The 23,033-nt window shown below is 56.7% G+C and overlaps 1 protein-coding gene across 4 annotated transcripts in view; it reads right to left on the reverse strand.

The window, feature by feature from the left end:
* The window catches only part of DNAJB6 (DnaJ heat shock protein family (Hsp40) member B6), a 77,108-nt gene that overhangs the window by 26,374 nt on the left and 27,701 nt on the right, over positions 1 to 23,033 (reverse strand). For 3 of the 4 annotated variants that reach the window (XM_032840160.1, XM_032840159.1, XM_032840157.1), the window contains exons 6-8: positions 15,004 to 15,135; positions 13,236 to 13,377; positions 12,695 to 12,765 (exon numbers count right to left, since the gene is read on the reverse strand). In XM_032840160.1, the coding sequence (XP_032696051.1) occupies positions 12,695 to 12,765; positions 13,236 to 13,377; positions 15,004 to 15,135 (345 nt within the window). The remainder of the gene's footprint in view (positions 1 to 12,694; positions 12,766 to 13,235; positions 13,378 to 15,003; positions 15,136 to 23,033) is intronic. The other variant, XM_032840158.1, reaches the window with a different exon arrangement.

A 23,033-nucleotide genomic window follows, 5' to 3' on the forward strand; every position in this document is an offset into this window, starting at 1 on the left:
TCACGTCACTCTGGCGTTGGCACCTCAGCCAAAGACCACCCTGCGTCTGCAGCAGGAAGGCAGTCAGTGGGGACCCTAGAACAGAGCCAAGATCGAGGCTGGGGGAGCACTCAGGGGGAGCCCACCGCTTCAGGGGTCTGTGGTCTGCAAGAAGCATCATGTTGTTTAGGGCAAGTACAACTACAGTATGGCTCCCAGATACACGGCAAAGGCCCCACGGAGTGGGCGACAGGAGTCCCTGCTGGACGGGGACGTGACTTCAAAGCCTGCATTTGCAGTGGGGGTGGAAGAGGGCGGGGAGCCAGGACCTCAGTGTTTGCGGAAGCCCCGCTGCCAGCCACACACAGGGAGGGGCCTGTGGCCGGGGCACCAGAGCACTGGCCGATGGGGTGGCCCAGACACCATGACCAGCTCGGCACCCTGAATGTTACAAGGCCCCTGCTCAGCCTGCTCTCCACCTGGGAAGGAGGCTGGGACCCCAGAAGGACAACGGGCCGCCCCTCCCAGCCCCACAGTGTCACACCTCGTGATCAACCGTGGGACCCTGAAGAATTCGTCAGCACGAGTTCAGAACATGGTCCGGACCTCCCCATATGTGCCTGGCTTCGTGGGCAGCCGGCCCGGATGTGGCAGGGGCACCGGGACCGGGGTCCATGGGGGGAGCCGCGCCCATCCCCGCTTACTTACCATACCTAGGGGCACTCGGATCCGAGGCTCTCCCTGCCAGCCACTCCAGCGCCCGTCAGAGAAGAGGTGGCCTTCTCCCTGTCGCCTCCACAAGCACCTGCAGCCACAGCTACCCAGGACCACCCCCACGGAGTAGGAGGCGGCTGATCAGGGCGCAGACCTCCGGCCTTGCTTCCGTCATACGAGGTGGAAGGCCGCCACAGGGCCGCACAAGCCACCGTCCGGGGAAGAAGCGCCAGGCCTGGGCCATCCTGCCCGCGCCCAGGCCTCTCTGCGCTAAACCCACCGCGCTCCCCAGGCCCAGACAGGCACGTGCACCGGCTTCCAGGGCCGCGTCAGGTTCTGGGTTTGCTGTGTGGTTAGAATCCCAAAGTCTCTAAGAGGTTAAGCTCAACGACAGTCTGAGAAGGCTCTGAACATGGAGACAGAAAACACGCGCACGCCGAAGGCTTCCATGCCCTCCACAACTCAGGGAAGGAGCCGCGTCTCCCATGTCCCTTGGATCCGGACACGCTCAGAGCCCAGGAGGTAAGCACGTCACTGACTGCAGGAGGGCACGGGAAGCTGGGGTTCCGCGGGGCGACCCAGGCATGAGGCTCCTGTCCCAAGTGCCCAAGCCCACCCACCGGCTCCGGACAGAGGTCGGTGTCTGTCTCCCGTGCTCCCCAGCAAATCCTAGTGCCACTGGGCTCAGGCCTCGTGCCCACGAGGCTCCTTCCCTCGAGCCCCACTGCACAGGCCCCGCCGTGGCCATCAGCGCGTGATCAGGGGTGGGCGGCCAGGGCTGAGAGCTAGGCTGTCGGGTCCACAGCGACCCTGTCAAACAGTGCTCAGACATGCAGCTTAGCACCTACTGTCCCACATGTCACTGTCTTCCTGACCCCACAGTTGACCCTTAAGAGGGACACAGTGACCTTTATGCTCCCCCAGGCCTATCACTCCACCAAGAGCTCCTGAGGTCTTTGGGTCTGGAGCAAGGACCATCATGTCACTGACCCCACAAAATTCCCACAAAACTGGACAGTGTCTCAAATACCAGAAAAAATGATTTAGAGAAAAGAGATAAAGGAAGGAAATGAGAAGCAAAGATTAAATCATGGTCTTACCCCAAAATCCTCGCTGGAAACGTTCTGCAAGGGCTCAGTCCCCACGGACCCAATCATGCACTCACTGGGCCCACTACGAGCGCACTAAGCTCACAGGCCTGACAGATCTGTGGAACCAGGAGGCCACCATCCTCTCCCTGTCAGAGGCATGTACGCCTTGGGACTGAGGAAGGGGATACAAGTGCTGGTTTGAAGAACGACGGCGTTATACCGGACCGTTCAGAGCCCCCGCGCGGTGCCCTCCCTCCCGCCACAGAGCCCACAGCACGGGCAGGGGCTCTGGTCCTTGCAGAGGGGCGGGAAGCCCCCCAGGCGGAGTGCCCCTCACCACGGCAGACCCACAGGCATGGGGATGGGGGAAGGAGAGGGAGGAGCGTCTGGAAGGAGGACACCCCGTGCCCCATATCAGAATGGACTGGGTTACAAAGGGGCAGGTCGGGCCCCCACTGCTCCCACCTCGTAGCAACAAAATAGGGAGCTTCCGAGGGTCTGGCCGCGGCAACAGACCCGGCTTCCCCTCACCTCAGCTTCAAAGCAGTCCCGTTCACCGTCCCAAGCACCGACGGCAGCACCGGATACCGCGCCTGGGCCAGAGCACGCCTGCCCCCCGCCCTCCCTTCAGAGCGTCTATTCCGGCTTCGGTTCTGACGGAAGCCCAGGGACACAGGAGAGCAGGGTCGGGAGTGCTCCGACTGCCAGCCCGGGGCCGCGGGCCACACGCCTGGTTCCCTGCTGGGCGCTCGGGGACGGCGGCGGGCAGCGCACTCCTGGGCAAGCCCGTCCAGGGGCAACTCGCCAATGCACGGGGGCCCCGGTGGCACCGACGACTTTCTGAACTAAAAGCAGCCCGACGACATCCTCCGTACGTCACCCCCCAGACCCAACGCCACGCGGAAAGCCACGTTTTGTTTGCTTCCACAGGTTTCTCCAGACGTTCTGTCCTTCGTGAAGTACCAGACCCGACCCTCCCGTGGCGCGCAGCACGCGGCAGCAAGTTCAGTAGGCTGGTTTGTACCGGACGACGCGGACACCAAGTACCTGGAAAACAGCCGCATGGAGCTCCGCGACCCACACGCAACTTACTATCTCGCTGTGATTTCCGCCGCCTCTTCTCTCGCGCACCAACTACGCTTCCTGCGCGGACAAGCGTCCGAGCACCGTTTTCATCTGGAAAACTAAAGACGCCGGAACTGGTCCCGCCCCCTGGCACCAAGTTACAAGATTTAAAAACAGACGCGGCCTGCCCGGATCCCGAGCCAAAGCACACTGAAGTCACCGGGAAGCTATGAAAGGAATGCGCCGCGGCTGACTCGGCACCGGCCACCCATCTCGCGCCTCGCTTTTCTCCCCAAATGGAGCCCAGACACGGCGCCTGCACTCTGGCTTGATGATGTGCAAATGAAAACAATCCTCCAGAAATAACAGAATCACTTTTCCCCAAATAAGTACAATCCAAGAAGCCTCGCTTGTGACTGCTTTTCCGTGGCAGGGGCACGGGCAAGGCAGGGGCCACACACACTGAAACCATGAGCGTTCCCACCCTCAGAGGGAGCAGACACAAACACCCAAAACGTACCCCCAGCCCGTCGGAAGATTCAGTCAAACCTCAGGGCCTGGCCTGTGCCGGTGCAGGAGACCAGCGTGGGACACACGCTAACAGGACATGGCACGACCATGAGGTCAGTGCCACCCACCTCAGGCTCTGCCAGTGCACGGCACCGAGGACCAACGGCAAGTGGGGGCAAAAAGGGACGGGAGAACAGCAGAGGGAGTGGCAAAGACTGGGACAGGCCTGGGACGGAGGACAGACTGGCCACGGGGAGGCCTGGGACAGGAATAGGGAAACTGACGCATCACAGAGCCTTGGATGTCTCCTAAATTGAGGGGGTCCGAGCGCGGGTCTCAACAAGGACTCAGTCCCAGCCAGCAAATGGTGGACACGTGACACTGGGACACACAAGCGGGACCAGGCAGGCAGACAGGCGCGCCTGCTCGCTAAAGGGGGCAAGGACTAGTTCTCCGAGTAATCAGACACCATGAAAGCACACCATGGCCAATTACCTGAAGGGAAACCAAGTCACAGGAGGGCCCAGGCCCTGGCAGGGAGGAGCTGTAGTACTGGGAGCAGAACATGGAACCCAGACCTGGGGTGAAGGCCAGGGAGAGCACAGAGTTCGCCGCCTGGGCCGCAGGGCACGTGAACCACACGAGGGGCCACGACGGAGCAGTCTGCAAGGAAGCTGCACCCCGAAGCCCGGCAAGACCGGCTCCCCCCAGTACGTACTTCGGCTGAAGCCAAGGCCAGGAGGCACCGCACCACACCTCCTCCGTGTGGCCGCCCCACACGACCAGCTCCCCCTCAGCCGGGGCTGGCCCACGGCGGGTGCCTCTCCTGTGGCGAGTGGGCAGGCGTGGGTCCTCGACAGGCCTCTGTTAAGAGCTCAAAGCTCATGCGTGGCGTCGGCCGTGTGGCATTCGAGGCAGCACAGCGGGCAGCCGCCTGAAACATGCGGGGGCGGCCACGGATGTTTCTGAAAGTACAAGGGCCTCCCAGGGAGACCCCACATGCACAGCTTCTGGGACGAACCGTGCAGAGAGGCTGGGGGCGGGGGTGGGGGGCGGGGCGGGGCTGGATCCCACTTACCCCACAGCCCCAGCAGAATGTGTCACAGCAGCAGTGAAGCCAGCAGGGCCGGGAACACGGAGCCCTCCACTGGGATTATCCTGTCACCGTACCCTGTGGCAGCCGGCTGGCTGGAGGACGATCCTGAGCCGAAAACGGAAGACGACACAGGATCGCGAGCTAGGGCTTCACACGCTCGTCTGTGGCTTGTCTACCTGGATCCATCCAGAATTACTGGGCCTCCCTCCCCAGAGCTGGGCCCATGCTGGGACGAGGGGTCACGTTTGAAGCCCTGACCGCAGGACGCTGCCAACCCCCGCGTCCAACCCAATGGTAGCAGAAGACGGAGGACTGTGTCAGGAAGAAAATGGTGCAGAAAGGAGGAGGCCACCTGCATGCCGCCCCCCAACCTCAAGGCCCCTGCAGCGACCCTGGCGGAGGTCTCAGGGCCATACAGCCCTATCCCGCTGCAGCAGAGCCACGGGAGGACAGGACCAGTGTGGGCATGGGGGGGTGTCCTCTGAACTGTGAAGGGAGCCCTGGGGCCCCAAGCATGCTGATGGGCCTGCTTGCTGGCCCTGAAGCAGGACCTCACAGAGACGGGACAGATGAGGTAATTAGCAGTGACTGAAACAAACCTTGAACAGTTCATCGTAAAGCAGAATAAACATTCTATTTCTGCAGGTTCACATACTCATAAAATCTGATTTTTCCAGTCTCTTCTCAGTTACTCTACCCTCTCTGAAATCCTGACATCTGTTAAATCTTTCAAAAATTTTAGATGAAGATATGTGCCCAGGAACTGCTACAGCTGTTTTACTCAGCACACCACACCGGGGGTGACCCGGGGACTGTACCCCCCCCCCGAGGAAAGGGCACACAGCGCCAGGAGGTGCCTCCCGTGCGCCATGGCTGCACTGGGGAGCCCGACGAGGCCCAGCCCCACGTCCGCTCAACGCCAGCAGTGAACACGACCCGTCAGCAACACGGCCCTGACCCTCTCTTCAAAAGGAAATTTTTAAAACAAAACCAGGCGACATCTTCATGTTAAAACGCGGTGACACAGAGAACCACAATGGACATTAGAGCCTTTGTCAGAGCGCACAGCTCGTGAAGCTGCTTCTGCCCTGCCCGTGTCAGCCCCAGACCAGCTGCTCAGGAAGCGGAGCGCCTCAACCCCACGTCCAACCCCACGTCCAACCCCGGTGTGGCCAGGGGGAAGGCACCAGCTGGTCGACGGAGTGCTCTAGCGAGGTAAGGGCCAAGGAAGTCTTTCTTTAAAAATCTGTCCTTCGGGGGGCGCCTGGGTGGCTCAGTCCGTTAAGCATCAGCCTTCAGCTCAGGTCATGATCCTGGGGTCCCAGGATCGAGCCCCGCATCGGGCTCCCTGCTCAGGAGGGACTGAGTCTGCGTCTCCCTCTCCGTTTGCCCCAGCTTGAGCGTGTGTTCTCTCACTCTCTGACAAACATAACAGAGACTTTGAAAAAAAACTAAAAGATTGATACTATTAAAAAAAAAGAGTAAGACAAGGGGCGCCCAGGTGGCTCAGGCAAGGTTAAGTGTCTGCCTTCGGCTCTGGTCGTGATCCCACGGTCCTGGGATCGAGCCCCGCACTGGGCTCCCTGCTCAGTGGGGAGTCTGGTCTCCCCCTGCCCCTCCTCCATGCTCCTGCTCTCTCTTGCTCTGTAATAAAAATCTTAAAAAAAAAAAAAAAAAAATTCTCTCCCTCCTCTTCTGTCCTCCCCACGGCATCTAAAGAAAAAAAAAACAGAAACAGAGTGAACCAAGAATACAGTGAAGCCACTGGATAAGAAGACAAGATAGAAACTTACTTTCTCACTCGGGTGAGATAATAAAGGAAAATTAGTAAAGGAAATCAGACAGGGGTGGGTACCTGAGCTGACTGTGCCTTTCATCTCCAAGCCCTTAGGAGCACCCAAGATGGGTTTGGGAACAAGGTGCCCTTCCCAGCAACCACTACAACCCACACAAGGTGATCCGGGCATAAAGTAAGGCCAAAAGAATGGGCGTCCCAGAACAGCTGTATGTCTACCGGGAACGCACAAGAGGAAACGGAAAGACCTCTGGGAGAAAGATGTTGTCAGCAGAAACACTCCACGTAAGTTAAAGAGACAAAAAGACCTAAACAGAGGAGTGAAAGTGTAAGACAATGAGAGAAAACTCGTCTGTGGAAGATGGAAGCCATTAAACCGAAGGCCAAACCCGAGCCGCCTTTCTGGACAATACGAAGACGCCCACACAGGAGGCCTGGTGTGGACCCTCCAACGGTCCGCAGGCCATGGCTCAGGGAAAGACGAGGGGAGACGGTGGGCGGGACACATGGAGCCCAGCGTTCATTCTCTTCCAGCTCCGGACTGCATGTCCGCGTCCTGGCATCCTACCAGGCAACCCCCCAGGCTCAGACAGGAGGTCATCTGCTCAGGCTACAGGCTGATCAGCAGCAACATTCCTAACATCGGGGACGGGCAGAGCGGCCAGCAGCCTGGCTTCATGAGGCCCTCGGCACACCCCCCTCGCCAGCTCGGTGCCAGAGGGGGCGAGCTCGCCGAGGCGGCAGCCAGAGGAGAAGGCAATGGAACACCCGTTACACCGGCCCGACTTCGCGAGGACCTCTGCTCACGTGTGTGTGAGTGTGTCGTGCACAGGATACCGGGTGTTCACAACACGACGGAACACACCATCAGTGCCGGAAAACACTGGTCCTTAACGTCCTCTTAGGGGAAACGCACCTCCGAGCGACAGGCTGGGAAGTGGCGGAGAGAAGCGTTCAGGGAGCCGGCGCCAACAGCGCACAGAGCTTAGCACGGCCCCCGCCGGGAACAACGTGAAAATTCGTGAACTGTTCCATAGTTTGATGAACACAGGTTAAGGGAAGGCAAAATAAAACAAAACCAGAGGAGACAAACCGGAAGAGAATCTTAAGTCTTGGGAACACACTGAGGGTTGCGGGCGGAGAGGGGGTGGCGGGACGGGGTAACTGGGTGGTGAAGGAGGGCCCGGGAGGTGATGAGAATTGGGTATTAAAGAGGAATGATGAGTCACTAAACTCTACCCCTGAAACCAGTAATATACAGGTTAACTAATGGAATTTAAATAAAGAATTTAAAAATGAAAAAGAACTGTTCAGGAAGAAACACAGGCACATGACTTGGTACCGACGTTAAGAATTCTCTACAACCAGGAAGGCTGCCGCATTATACTCAGAAACAATCGTTAACTCTATTATGTAAGAAACAAAATGGGGGCAATGCCTGAGCAACAAGCCTCCCACAGGCATCAGACTACACACAACCGCAGTGTCACCGCATGCCTGGGTGAGGACAGTGCGACGGCGCAGGGAGCCATACTCCTGTGCGGGCCACCCTTCCCACCAGCACGTCGGGCTGCCTCTGGGAAGACTGCGTCCACCCAACGCACTACAATCCACTGCCCCCGCCGCACCAGTTCTGGGGCAGGGCCCGCGCGGGGCACAGGGTCACGCGCCATAACATGGTCTTCCCCAAGCAGCCGAACAAAGGAGCCATCCCAACCAAGGCGGCATCTCAGCTCCAAGGTCCTTCGGCGTGGCTCCCTACCACTCGCACACAAAGGCCTGTGTCCCGTGTCTTCCTACCCACGTGTGGAACGCTTTCAGCATCAGGATGTTGTCCCCAGCGGTCAGCAAGAGAGGAGAGTGGGGTGGGGAAAGGGGCACGATGGCAAGACACCCCTCCCTCACACGCCTCAATCCCGTACGGAATACACTGCCGTTTCCTAGACTCGGGAACTGACCCTTTACTACGCAGGGGTCCACGCAGCAGAGAAATGTTGTCAACCCAAGACGTAGCTCAAGCCCTGCCACACCACACCTCGTGATTACTTGGCATGAAGGAGCCCTTGCTGTCCCAGACGAACAAGGACGGCCAGAGAGGGACTGCCCTCGCCATGCCGGGCTTCCTCCGCAAGCACCAGCGCCAACAGCGGTGCCACCCAAAGTGCCTCTAGTCCTGGACGCTTGCCCTCGGGAGAGAGTCCTCGGTTTTCTAAATGCTCAGACACGAGGGCAAAGACCAATCGTCCCCTGGGGGCTCCCCCGTTAATGATTCACCCACCCAGGGAGTCTGAGATTGCCTGACCACAAAGACAAGAAAAAAGTATGTGCCACCCAAGGGCAAACAGCGAGCTCATGGGCCTCTTGGTGCCCACGTCCACCTCTCCCCCAGCGAGTGAGACTCTGAAGTCCCGGCTAGTCCTGGTCTCCGCACATCAGGGATCACTGTGACCAACGTTTCTGATACGATTAAGAACTGTTCTAAGTTTCTCTCCCTTGACCCCCTCGAGGTCAAGCTGTAGGAACTCATTTAGCCAAAAGGAAAACCATCTGGCCTATCACCATCCCAACTGTTAATCAGACTTCTAACCGAGGTCTACATCTAGTTAACGCGACCCGCTACAGCTCAAGGAACCGCGGCTTCCTCACAGCTGACCAAGCAACAACAGAAAGGTCCCCATGTGACCAGACTGGGAAATGTATCTAAAATCAAAGCGGAGGGCGCCTGGGGGGCTCAGTGGGTTAAGCCGCTGCCTTCGGCTCAGGTCATGATCCCAGGGTCCTGGGATCGGCCCCGTGTTGGGCTCTCTGCTCAGCGGGGAGCCTGCTTCCCCCTCTCTCTCTCTGCCTGCCTCTCTGCCTACTTGTGATCGGTCAGATAAGTAAATAAAATCTTTAAATAAAAATAAAAAATCAAATCAAATCCAAGCAGAAGCACTGCACGACCCATACAGACACAGGAGATGGGGGTGAAGAAAAACGAAGGTCTGTGTCTCCTGAAGGCCTTGCATCATTTACCCGCCCGACACACAAGTTACTGACCAGAGACACACACAAGCTGGTTATCAGAACCTCATTTTCTTTTTTAAATGTAAGCCACTGGGTCGTATAGGTCAACCCCTCCTGACCACACAGCATCAAGTGTTCAATTTACTAAGCAAATTCTTGCCTGAAAACCACCAGAGAGGGTAGCGGGTACCTCCAGGCCACATCGAACGTGCTGAAGGCTGCTTTTCGCCTCCACAGAGCAGCAGCACGGCCGGTTCCAAAGGGCTGCTGGGTTCTCGGAAAGTACAAATACTTTCAGTAATTATGTATCGCTTCAAAGAAAAAGGAGACCGCAGTCCCTGAAGCGGGTATGATAGCTAGGAGCCAAGTAACCAAGGAGAAATTTTAAACCTTTAGGAGACGCTTAACAGAAATGACAATGACTGGAAAGATGCCGTCTTATGTCCCCTGGAGCTCTGCCGTTCTGTAAGGAACAGACTTCCGGGGCGCCCGGGTGGCTCAGTCCAGCATCTGTCTGGGACCGAGCCCTGTGCTGGGCTCCCTGCTCCGTGGAGAGCCTACTTCTCCCTGTCCCTCACCCTGCCTGTGTGCTCCCTTTCAAATACAGAATTTTTTTAAAGGGGGTGGACAGACGTCAGCAGACTAGTCACACAGACTCTTAGAGTAACTTCAATAAACCTAAAGCTAACTGCACAGACTTCTACAATTTGCCCTTCAAAGAATGTCAAAAAGGGGAAGAAAGACAAATGCCCATTCACGCAGCCACTAACATCGTCATCGCCCTCATCATAGTTACCGAGTTTCCAAACTCGCCTCTGGATCCTCTGAGCGGCGAAGGACAGCGAGAGGAAGCAAAATCCATCGGAGCTCGACCAGACAGACTGAGGGACGGCCACAGGGGCACCGGGGAACGAGCAGCCCAACGCCCATCAAGACTGCGCCGTCCCGTCTTCAGTGACTGTAAGGACCTCCGCCCCCAGACAGCTACGCAGCACAAAGCAGACAGGACACAGCGTGTGACACACGGTGCACTCAGGGCACAGGCACGGCAGGGCAGGCGCCCCACGGCCTGTTCCCAAAAGCCCCCGCGGCTACAGAAACACGGAAGAGCGTGGGGACCGACCAGCGGACGGAGCCCGCACTACAAGCTTGGCGGGCACGTCTTCTGGCACGTCCTCGCGTGAGCACTGCTGCGGCGTGCACAGGGCCGCGAGGCGTCTTGCCGGGCTCAAAGAGACACTTCCCGTCCTCTGCGACACGGGAGTTCCCCACCCCGCTCCCAGACTCATAAAACCAACACTGCTCTCCACGCCCCCGGGGCAGAACAAAGGCCGCGCGCTCCACTGCCGCTGGAGAACACTGGACAGGGATGTGCCCAGCTCGGCAGGAAGGCCCTGGAGTCCAAGACCTCCTGCCTGTACCGTGCACGCATCGTGGGCAAGAGCTGACCGCAAGAGGCGCACCCAGCAGTCTCGGCCACCCCCGAAGGTCCGCAGACAGGAAGCCACGGCTCTAGCGCGACGCCCCCGGGGAAACTCTAACAGATTAGCCAGGAGCCCGATGTCCCTACGAGACCGTCACCCCACCTACCTCTAACGACAACGGTCAACGCCACGTCTGTTCGGTTCCAGGTACCGACTGCAGTTTCTCGTACCAGAGAAACCATCTACCCTAACAGCCTAAACCGAAATGGGCTTTCTGCTGTCACAATTCCAGTCTGCGAACTTACAAGCGTTCTCTCGGTGTGACACATCTCCGCGCCTCTCTTCTCCAGACGTTCCAGCACCTTCCATGGCTTCCCTCAGTTCAGCTGTCTTTAAGAACGGACACTAAGGGGCGCCTGGGTGCCTCAGTCAATTAAGCCGCTGGCGTCAGCTCAGGTCATGGTCCCAGGGTCCTGGGATCGAGTCCTGCGCCGGGCTTCCTGTTTAGCGGGGACCCTGCTTCCCTCTCCCTCTGCCTGCTGCTCCCCCTTTGCTGGTACTCATCTCTGTCAAACAAAAATTTAAAAAAAAAAAATAACTTACTCTACATTTTGCACTGATTTTTATATTTTCTGTGGGATTTTCTACAATACCGTTTTCAACGAAAGCAGGTTTGATTCTGTAAAGACTCTAGGGTCCTTGGGCAATTTCCACTTGCCTTCCAATCGGGCCTGCACAGACAGAAACTTGTGTGTCACGAAGGAACTACCCCGCGGCCCTCCTGTCTTTCCGGCAGGCCCCTAGGCTTACCCAAAACGAAGCTGAGTGGGGGTCGTTCAGACGCAAGCACGTGCAGTGTACGCCCCTGTGGCTGCAGTTCCAGCTGTCAGTGCTGACTGGGGCAGACTGGACGCGCCCGAGAACAAGACCTTCAGTTTTGTTCACATTCACATCTCCGTCACCCCATGACGTCACGTCTTTACGAGAGTCGGCATGAAACGTACGCTAGAAAACTAAAACCCACTTGGAAAGAATGAAAAAGCTGCACAGCGGTTTCCTCCTTCCCCATAAAAATGTTACCACAGGAGAAGCTTCAACGAACTGCTCGTCCTTAAAGGAGACACAGAGGAAAGCCTCCACCCCCCTCGGAAAACACCGAGAAGACGCACGCAGGTCACTCGCGTCCGCCGCGAGGAACAGCACCGCAGAGGGGCGAGGCGACACCGGAGGCCCAGGCACAAAAATCATACACGGACACAAGAAGGCTACAGGCCCCACTCAGGAAAGAATGCACCAAACACATTTGCATTTATTTTTTTTTTTTAAAGCAAATGACAAAGACCCAGTTTACCAGCTTTACTTTAAACCTAAGCTTAACATTACATATTTAAACAATTGTCAAATCTTACTAAGTTGCCAGCATTCATGCACAACTAGAAAAACATCCTCAATTTATTATTAAACGAGAAATGTATCACCATTAATGCATTAATATCTCTCACTACTAAATACTGAGAAGAACTGAAATTATTTTTGTGGAAGATTCATCCTGGCAATGTTAACTTCACAGCAGGCGGACTCTAGCGGCTCACGTTTCAAACACAATGGGAAGCAGGTCCGTGCTGGTGTTAGTGTACGAAAGAGTCACGGCCGCCTTGGATTACGTTTAATAAAAAAGCAAAGTGCATACAGAGATTTACAACAATTTTAAAGACAAGAAAACAAAACAAAAACAAAACAAAACAAAAAACAAACAAAAAAAAACACCAAAAACAGAAACCCCCAAACAATGGTCCTATTATGTGGTCCCAACAAGAAAGGTCTAGGACAAACAGGGCTCCGGCGAGCTGTGTATAAATACTTCAGACTAGGTACATTATACTGAAAGTGGAGTTCGTTTGAAATCTTCCCAAAAAAGCGCTCGTGCCGGTCCTCGGCGCGCCCGTTACCGCTCGCGCTCCGGCCACGCGCGAGCCTGGTTACTTGTTATCCAAGCGCAGCAGCTGCTCCTTACCATTTATCGTTAAGGACTTTAACTGGCCGTTCTCTTCAACTTCTACTCTCTCTTCACCGTTCTCCACAATTCTGAAAGAGAAAACGCACCGCAGACCTTTTTTAGAGTCCACACACTGAGCGTTACCTGCCTATTTTAAAACGGCGGCACTGCCACCGGCACACAGGAAACCACTCCTGCGGAAGACTAAGAACCCAGCGCAGAGCAACCTAAAGACGACGGTTCTTCCCTCAAGTGCATTCCTCCCGACAGACCGAGCTGCGTCCCCAGCGCGGCCCGGTGCGCGCGGCTCTCACCCTCGGGCCGCGCTCTCCAGCTCCACGGTCACTACGCTGTCCCGCTCTGAACGCGGCTCCGCGCAAAGACCGCCTCCACTGGAGAAACACTGAGCCGCAGTTCAGAGGGGAAGCTCTGACTCAGACTCCGGAGGACCCCCCGGGTCAGACTCGACCCGCGCTGCACGCTCCGAGCACCCGCCGAAGACACGTGGCGCCCCGGAGGGCACAGCTGCTCACTTCAGAGGCACACGTGAGCGCCGTACCTCTTTGTGGTGATTTTTCTGCCGTTGACCATTTTAGTAGAAGTCGATACAGACTTGAAGCTGCCCATCCCACTGCCACCGAATGCCGCAGAGGAGAACGAAGTGAGGCCCCCGTGACCCGGTGATGCGAAGGACGTAAATCCTGCAGGAAACGGGAAGGTCAGGGACCAGTGAGGAAAGCCGGGAAGGACGCATCAAACCAAGGAGAGCGCTGCCCGCACGGAACGGCCCCAGAACCACGGGCACGAGGGGGGCGGCACGTGCTCCTCTGGAGGCCAGGGAGCCCGAGACGCGCCCCTTCTCCATGCGGTCTCCTCTCCCTCCCCCGCCAGCACTCTGCCGCACGCTCTGGCGGCTCACCTGGCGGCAGCTGGCCAGCCACCACCACGCAGCACGCTGCAGCAGGAGGCCAGGGGCCCGGGGAGACCGCAGGAGCAGAGCGGCTCCGCCAGCGCAGGACGCCACAGCCAACCTGCTTACCTTCTCCTCGCAGCGTGACCGCGAAGGGGTGGGCCTCTGAGTTATTAAAGAGCGCAAACAATTTTAGCTGCGAACACTTACTGCAAAAGCACGGGCCTACAGAATTCACCTGTGCACAACGTTCTCAATCACGGCGATCACACCAGAGGCCAGAACCCCCGACCTCAAGTCACACAAGAGCAGACCGATCTCTGAAACAGACCGGCGTGTTTCCGGAGCTTATTACTGCTTGTCCGTCTTGAAGACATTCCCGCCAGGGCAAATCCCCAGCCCCCTGTACAGGAGACTGCAGGGCTGCTCCAAGGTCTGCATCCACACGTGGCAGAAACACACGTTTCTTCAGCGAAGCACCGTTTGGTTGATGTATTCTACTGGTTTTCTCGGACTCTCCCTCGAGTCTCAGCAAATTCACCCGCAGCGCGCTGCGTGGTCCCCCAGGCAAGGGTGTGCGGCAGCCCCGCGTGTCCACGCGCCATCGAACCCGCGTTCGCCTGCGCGGTGCTGGCAGCGTGCGGGACGGGAAGGCGGCCGAGCGGCAGGCCGTAGGGCGGCGCTCTGAACAAGCACGGCCAACGCCTACCACGCAGCGACTCCAGCAGGAGTCCCAGCATCCGGAGGTGCAAGAGCTCCTCTGTGAAGGGGAGCTATACGAACTTCCAAGAAAAGATCCTAATTTCTCAGGTAAAATACATCACTACATCAGGCCCCATGCACAGTACTCTGGTTGATGAGCTGCCCTTTTTTTACAAAAGGTTTTATTATTTTAGAGGATCTCTACACGCAGCATGGGGCTCAAACTCAAGAGTCACAGGCGTGCCACCAAGCTGCCGGCCGCTGTAGGGCAAGGCCGCAGTCACCCCCTCGGGCCACGCTCTGCGTGGCCAAGGACGCTTGCACAGGGTCAGAGCCCCCTTCTCGTCTCAGCATGGACCCTCCCAGAAGACTCTTGTTCTTATAGAGACCGAGGAGATCAGACAAAAAAGGTTTCAGGGAGATTGTCTATACATGGGATTTTTCACAATTATTTACCCCAAATCAAGTGACTTCTTTTAACCAGGAATTTCATGAAATGTTGACCTTTAGTAGTAAGATGAGAAGCGGATTTGCAAGTCAAACACTCTCGGGAAGCTGAGAGAGGAAAACGCAGGTTACTGAGTACAGGCTTGGTACACAGGAAACGACGGCCAACGCACACGGCCACGCAGACCAGAAGGACAGACGCTCCTTCCGAAACTGAACGGCACACACGTCGGCCACAGACCGGACGTCAGATCGAAGGGTTTCATACCTGAATCAAAAGCCGGAAACCCTCCTCCGAAAGACGGAAATCCACTGAAGGCGGAGAAAAACGACCCTGTGCTCCGGTTCCTGCTTCCACGGGGGCCTCTTCGACTGCCAAAAAATTCCTCGAATGGGTCTTCTAGAAACAAACAGAGGTAGTTGCAGTTCAGCTCACTTTTGCACGGCAGAGCTGCAGCGGAGGGAAACGGGTCACCGCCTCGTACCACGTTCCTCCACCAGGAAGAGACTCGTCAGGACGTGGACCAACGCTGGTCCGGAGAACAGCCAAGTTCATCGATAACCAGCAGCTTCACCTGCTTGTTTAAGTCAACCAGAGCTAGAGCGTACGAAGGGACACATAACCAGACCGCTGGTATGATCACTGTGTGACCGTGAAAACCGGGAGCGCTCGTGCACTCCAAACTCACACAAGGAGCTGGTGTTTCTTCTTCTCGCGTCAAGATTTTACTTAAATGCTAACTTGCATTTAACAGTACACCCATGTGTACTGTTAATCTTCAGAGAGAGAATCCATCACCCGCACACAACGCCCAGCACCCAATCCACCGCTGCCCTCCTTAACGCCCATCTCCCAGTCCGCACATCCCCCACCCCCCCCCCCCCCCCCCAGAACTTGTTTGTGACCCAGAGTTAAGCGTTTCTTAGGGGAGGTTTTTTTTTTCCTTTTAAGATTTTACTTATGTGAGAGTGAGTGTGCCTGCGTGCATTTGTGGTGCAAGGGGCAGAGGGAGGGGCAGCGGCACACTCGCTGCTGAGCAAGGAGCCCAGCGTCACGACGTAAGCCCATGGCCGTCACTTAACTGACCCAGCTGCCCAGGGGCTCTCAGGAGCTGTTTCAGTGTGGCCTGTGAGTCCGACTCGGCACTGTCCCTGCTGCCACCAACGCAAAGACTAAGGGGCTTCGCCCTCAGGTAACTGTTTGCCATGGGACCTGGGTTACCTTCCCCAACGTAATTAAGAAATAACAAAAATGGATTATTTTAATATTAATTTACATGACAGAACACAGCAAGTGAGGCAAAATTTAGTAGCTGCTGATTCTGGGCCATGGGGTTTAAGAATTCCATCTACTTTTCTGTAAACTTGACATCTCAAAAAAAAATTTATAAAGGATTAGTCAAAGTCAAGTATGAATAAATGCTAATTGGCAGACATGAACGATGTGCGCCGCTTTAACAGAAAGTTACTAATGCAGACAGGCACGGTAGTCCTATTAGACACACCGAATGCTCCTGAAAATAAAAATAAGATTAGCCCTGATACCTTGTTGGTTATCCATCAATGGGCACCTACTAAAAATGCAAGAATTATACAGACTTTTTTAAAGTGCACCGTGGTTCTGTGAATTAATCAGTGTTATATTTTTTTCAGGGAAATTGAGGGGCTCTGCATGAAATCAAACAAGGAATCCTGAAGAACACTAAGAAAAAAACGCATGCCAGAGAACCAGAAACACGCTCCACGCCCGCACAGAAATTACAGAACAAGCATCTGTTCTCTGGACGACCCTCTGGACGAGCGGGCCAGAGTGACCACGCAGGGAGCACCAGCCCCACGCAGAAATGGAGTTCACCATGCAACTGAAGTGCACGGACATACGTGACCTTCACGGTGAACTCGGCCCTGACTCGCAGACACGCACGGAGCGCCGCAGTGAGAAGAGACGGCTAGGCAAGGCTGAGGCGCGGCTTCAAGAAGCTCAAAATAGGGCCAAGGAAGGAGCACGGGCAGTCTTGGCCTCTCAGAGCGGTTCTCAGCAAAAATCGGCTGGTCTGCTCTATCTAATGCCACGAGCATGAAGGTGGCCCTGAAGGACACGCTCAGAGGGACTGGTTACTGGGGCCCTCCTCAAAGATCAGAAGGGGAAGGTGCCGGAGGGGGAAGAAGGCCTCTGTGCAATCCCAGGGTGGAGACGTGGCTCATCGGCCCCCGAGGAACCCATGTGAGAGTCACAGTGGGCACCGGCTGAGAACCGCTAACCCAGACTGCCGGTGCTGCGGCTCTACCCCCGCACTGCACAGCAAATGCTGTCCTCCGCAAAATCGTTTTCCGGAAGATCGCTGGTAACGTACTCTTCATAACGGGGCTGGGCCTACAGCCCACTGTAACAGAAGTGTGCACGAAGTCCATCACGAACGTGACAAAAACCTACTTCACACTTCGTGAATTCCCCAGAGACTCACCGTGTTCAATTAAAACCACAGCCAAATGCAGTTCCCAATTCTGCCACAGCCACCCTGACCTCCACCCCCATGTGAAGCAACAAACGTCACGAATGCAATTTAAACACACTGTGCAATTTCTGACTCTCCTCTAAGAAACGGACATCAGGAAGAACTTACGCAGCTTTAGACTTTCACGACCCACGCAGGAGTCCCTAAGCCCCGCTGCTCTGCACCTGAGACTGCATTTCCACGGAATCCTGCTGGGTTTGTTCTTCTAGTGTACTCAGTCCTAACTTCTGAGGTTCACACAGCAATCAAATCCTTCGTGCTGGGGCGCCTGGGGGCTCAGTGGGTTAAAGCCTCTGCCTTCGGCTCAGGTCATGATCTCAGGGTCCTGGGATCGAGCCCCGCATCGGGCTCTCTGCTCAGCGGGGAGCCTGCTTCCTCCTCTCTCCCTGCCTGCCTCTGCCTGCTTGTGATCTCGGTCTGTCAAATAAATAAACAAAATCTTTTAAAAAAGAAGAAGTAGTAGGAAGGGGAGGAGGAGGAGAAGGCCAGTGGATTTTCAGTTTATTTTGTTTTTTTTTTTTTTTTTTCCTAAAAAAATCTTTTATCTTTTTTTTTTAAACCACACAGCCTAAATGTTTTTCGACAATTCAGGTAGTTGTTTTACTCATCAAACTTTACATAATTTCAAATATTAAAGTTATAAAACTTTAAGCCTGAAAATGAAAAGTCTTCGTTACAACAGTCACGGTGATATGAAGAAACACGTTCTTTTTTAATTTCATGCTTATGTTGTTAAAAGCCGCCACCGTGAGACTAGGTGAACCTTTACGAGGAGCTCATCACTGGCTGTTACTAGTCTGTGCCCTTTCAAAAAGCAGTAAAGGAGTATGTCCCGTGACCTTGCAAAATCTTCAGCCCCAAACTACACACAATCAATTTTTAAAAACTCTTCAACCCAGCAGTTCTATTTCAGGGAAATCACTCATCTCAAAGAGAAAATATTTCACTGCACTAAGAGAATTCAAGCCATTAATTATATACTGAAAACTGAAAATAACCAGACTTTCCAAAAGTGGAAGTGGTAAACAGCTTTTCAAACGTGCATATTTAAAGGGCCGTTAGGTTCAGGCTTTAGACAAAGGCAGAAGAGAACACTTAGGTAACACACTACAGCCACAGCATGTGAAAAGCGTGAACAGTGGATTTTTCTTTGGTAGCAAGACAAATGCTGGTTATCTCCCCCTTTACCCCGTTTGCATTTCCCAAGTCTTGAGCATGCATCATCTTCAAGAAGGATCAATATTCTTCTGTTTTAGAGATAAAGCTGTAACAAGACGACGCCACGTGACCCACCAGGCTACCACGGACGGGGCTCTCCCAGCCCAGCGGACACACTAACCGCAGCCGCCGGAGACGTCTCTCGGGGCTGAGGAAAGGGGAGGGGCGCAGGAGAACGGACCCTGAGCCGCGGGCGAGCGGCCGACCCCTCCCACAGCAGGGCCCGGGGAGTCGCGTGTCCTGCGCGCTGCGGCTGCTGCACTGCACAACCCAACATCCGGAACGTGCTAAGATACATTCACGATGCTACCGTCAGAGAGAACCTGCAGAAGCGGAGCCCGCGCGTCAAACCTCCATCAGTGACGCCCCCGAACTCACAACATCGGCCGCGACCACAAGGGACTGCAAGTGACTGCATGAGGCCCTCGGCGAGGGCCCTTCCCGCCCGGTCAGGGAGCCCCGAGCGCACACTGGGCCGCCCCCCCACCCCTCCTACCCCGCACCGCGGCACCGCAGACACACGCCGCTTCCGCGGTGCGTCAGGACCTCCCGAGGGAGGAAGGGGAGCGCGTTTCTGGGCACGCGCAGGACAGCCATCGTCCCGTCAGGGAAACGGTGAGATGAAGTCGTCACTGGAGGACAGGAGTGCGGGTGCGGAGCGGACGGGGGCGGCCTGTGGCGCGAGTTTCAGGGGAAACTCCAAGGGGCGCCGACCCTTGGCCGGCTGGGCTCCTGGGTGCGTCTCTGCGAGGGACTAACGCAGCCGTCAGCTGACGGAACGGCACCTGTTGGGCTCCGCGGGACGGGTGGGCCTCGTCCGAGCCACTGAAGGGCTGAGGAGAACGAAAGGCCACCCTCCCCCCAGTAAAAGAATTCCCCAGCCTGCTGGGTTCTCAGCGGGACACTGGCTCTTCCAGCCTGACGGGCTCTGGGCTCCACCCCAGGGCGCAGCTCTCCGACTGGGAACCTGTCCGTCTCCACACGCGAGCCAGCCGACTCCTTACAGCGACACCTCCTCAGAGAGCGACGTGCGGTCGGAAACAAACACATAAACACAGACCCTGCTGCTTCTCCCTGGAGAAACGTACCACAGATTCCAGAAAATGAGACCCGTGTTCTCCATCACTGACTTTACAAGGATCTTAAGTGGGGAGATACCAAGGCGACCCGAAACAGGCCCAGGTCTGCACCGTGAGCCAACACGGTCGCACGAGCCCCGGCTGTGAACCAAGCACACCTCCTCGACCTCAGAGACCCTGCTAGTCTCCCCGAGACAGGAAACCAAAGCCCTGAAGGGGGAGTCGCATCAGCAAGATCCTCACAGCAGCCGCGTCACGAGGTCACCCTTAGGACAAGAAGGACATCTAACAGCGCTGTGGAGTAACTCGTCACAAAGCGCACATTGCACGTGCACGCGTGCCAACAGCCTTATGGGGAAAGGTTTCGCGAAGGCGTTTAAAGCTGTTCACGTTCTTAAGGTTTACCAAGACTCCGTATCTGACACACACAGAACAAGTCCGGAGACACAGATCGATTATCCCCTGAGCGCACACCGAGCTCCAGCACAGGAACCAAACTCCGTCCCCCGCGGCGGACACGGCTCCCAGCCCCCAGCCGGAAGCCCTCGCGTGCGTCAGGAGGCACAAACCCCAGGCGCGGGGCAGGAGACTGACAACGTGCGGTGCCAGCGGCTCCCCCCCACAGGCCTCGCGGTATCAACTCCCTCCCGGGCCACAAGAAAAACGGGGGGGGGGGGGCAGAACAGAACCTCAAACGCAGCACGAGCATTTCGAAGAAAGAGGGTCGGCGGCCCCCGTTCGACTTCCCTACACTCTCCCACAGCTGCGGCCACAGAACCTCTCCAAGCTCCCAGGAAGTGTTTCCCTCAACTACACAGACCAAAATTCCCCGTGGAAGACACAGGGAGGCAGACCTATAAGAGACTCCGGAAACGGACCCAAGCGAGGCCACAAACTACACGAACACCGTAGAACCGACAGCGGTCCAGGCGCTGCCGCCCTGCAAAGTGAGACCGCACGGAGGAGGGCCTGGCACCAGACCCTGCCCACGGGGTTGCTCATCCGCCCTGGGTGGGCTCCGCTGTTCTCCCGGCCGGGAAGGGAGTTCTCAGAACCACCCTGTCGGGCGGCCGGCCTCTCCTCTCCCGGCGGGCGTGCGGCGGGGACCGGAGGGTGCCACAGGCACGTCTCGGAATCACTGCCAAGCACGGGCTCGAGGACAAAGAGCCAAGGCACCCGACTCGCCAGCATTAACTTCAAATGGAAACGCGCTGCTTCCGAACGCCAGCTCTACATCTAGGGCAAGCGCTCCCAAGGAAGCACAGTGACGTGCGGCCACGTTCTTCAGGAAAATGGGAGCCAAAAAGCCAGTCCCTCCCCAGAGGAGCAGCGGGGAAGCCAGAGGGGCAGCAGCAGAGGCAGCGGCCACCACTCACTCGGGACCACGGGCTCCGCGGCCGCTCCAAGAGCTGCACGACGCTGGAAACCAGCCAGACACGTTACGTGTCCATGTGGATTGTCAAGTCTTACTCCTTGCCTTCCTTCCCAGGACATGTGCGGGGACACGCGAGTGTGACGTTTCATCCCTGAGGAGTGGGGAGGCACCCGCGCCTCTCTCACCTCTGCCTCCTTCTAGCACACCTCGCTTCAAAGGCCTCCCCATCTCTCCCCTTCCAAAAGGGGCTGCTTCTGGAGTGCACAGACAACTCTGGGGAAAGCTACTTTACAGAACAGACTGTGGCCCTCCAAAATGCTGTGGAATCCCAAAGCCCCAAGCCCTTGAGTGGGACCTTTTCCGGAAGGAAACAGGGTCTTTGCTGATGAGGAGGTTAAGACGAGCTCAGTAGGATGGGTCTGAATCCAGGAGTGCTGTGTCCCTAGGAGGGGGCAATCTGGACAGGGACACACTCGCAGAGAGGGCCGGGTGTGCAGACATGCACGGACCATCTGAGGGGGCTGGAAGAGCTGCTCCCTCCCAGGACCTGGTTCCACACTCCTGGCCTCCAAAGACCAAGAGGCACCATTTCCTCTCGGCAGCCCCCAAGCCAGCGGGACTGAGGCTGCCCTGGGCCACCCAGCGGGCCTGGGAGCGCAGGCCTCTCACTCAGGGTGCGGGTGGGCCTGCGGGAGCGCCCGCCTCTCCTGCCGGGGCCCCACCCCTTCTCCACTCGCCCACTCCCTCCAGGACCGCTCCACTGTCTGAGCAAGCACGGTCTCAGGCACCGGTTCGTAACGCACAAACACTTTATTCCACACGCGCTGCCCACGGGCCAGCCCCCGCTCGCGGGCCCGCGGGCAGCCCCTCCGGCTCTGGCCCGCTGTCCTCGCTCAGCAGCTCCGCACACTCCTCGCTGAGCTCCTCCGCATCCCCTGCGCTCGCCTCCTCCTCGCTGGACACAAACTCCAGCTCCTCACTGAGCAGCTCGCCCCGGCCCCGGCTACAGCCTTCGCTGGGCTCATCTTCGCTACAGACATCCAGCTCCTCGCTAGAGATCACATCCAAAACCTCGCTGTCCTCCTCGCTCGCGGCGTCTTCGGCCGAGTCCTCCAACCCGGGCTCCAAGTCCTCACTCGCCACCTCCTCGAAGCCTGGGAGAGCAAAATGACCGGCTCACTACGTCAAACTGACGTCTGGGTCACAACAGTCTGCTACGACCCTCTTTGCGGGAACGACACTTCCCTCCAAAAGCCCGCCGGCCCCACGCGACAGGCCGTGTCCCTTCTCCGTGGCTACGGCGGGTGCGCAGACACGGCTTCCAGGACTGAGACCGTGTATGAAGGGAAAACGGTCTCAACCGAATGGGCCCTCAGGAAACAGCTTTAGGTGCTGAAGTTTGGCTCTTACTAACGTGAGAAGTAAATAAAAATACTCAGTGTACTGAGACATTCTTATAAACGACAGTCCTGCTGGGGCTCTAACGACTCTAAGACATTAGTGTTCTGGGGCGCCTGGGTGGCTCAGCGGGTGAAGCCTCTGCCTTCGGCTCAGGTCATGATCCCAGGGTCCTGGGATCAAGCCCTGCATCGGGCTCTCTGATCGGTGGGGAGCCTGCTTCCTCCTCTCTCTCTGCCTGCCTCTCTGCCTGCTCGTGTCTGTCAAATAAAATCTTTAAAAAAAAAAAAAAAAAAAGACATCAGTGTTCTCTGACCATGTCCGAACTCAGAGTCACTGGGTCCGGTAAAAGCACAGGTGACCTGACTCAAATGAATGCAATCCCTTCCAACGCACGCTTGGACGAGAGCTCACTCTGGTGTGCCTGGCATCTGGGAAAGGATTCCAACAAGATCAGCCGCCTGCAGAGGTAGGACCCGCACCCTCAATCTCCAGGCTGGGGCTCTGTGCGGGTTTGGGAATCCGGGTTAAATGCCTTTCAGGGACGGCTGTGGTCATCGGGGTATCGGCATCAGCCAGGCCCCGGGCCCAAGGGCTCCACCACCACCTAACAGTTCTCACTGGTGCGTTCTGGGGCCTGTGTACAGTCCGCCCAGTGCCCCTCACATCTCAGTCCTTCCCACCGGCTCGCTCATTAGCTTTTCGAAGTTTT

The sequence above is a fragment of the Lontra canadensis genome, unplaced genomic scaffold, assembly GCF_010015895.1.
Source record: "Lontra canadensis isolate GAN:19392208 unplaced genomic scaffold, GSC_riverotter_1.0 scaffold111, whole genome shotgun sequence".
NCBI classification, from domain to species: Eukaryota; Metazoa; Chordata; class Mammalia; order Carnivora; family Mustelidae; genus Lontra; species Lontra canadensis.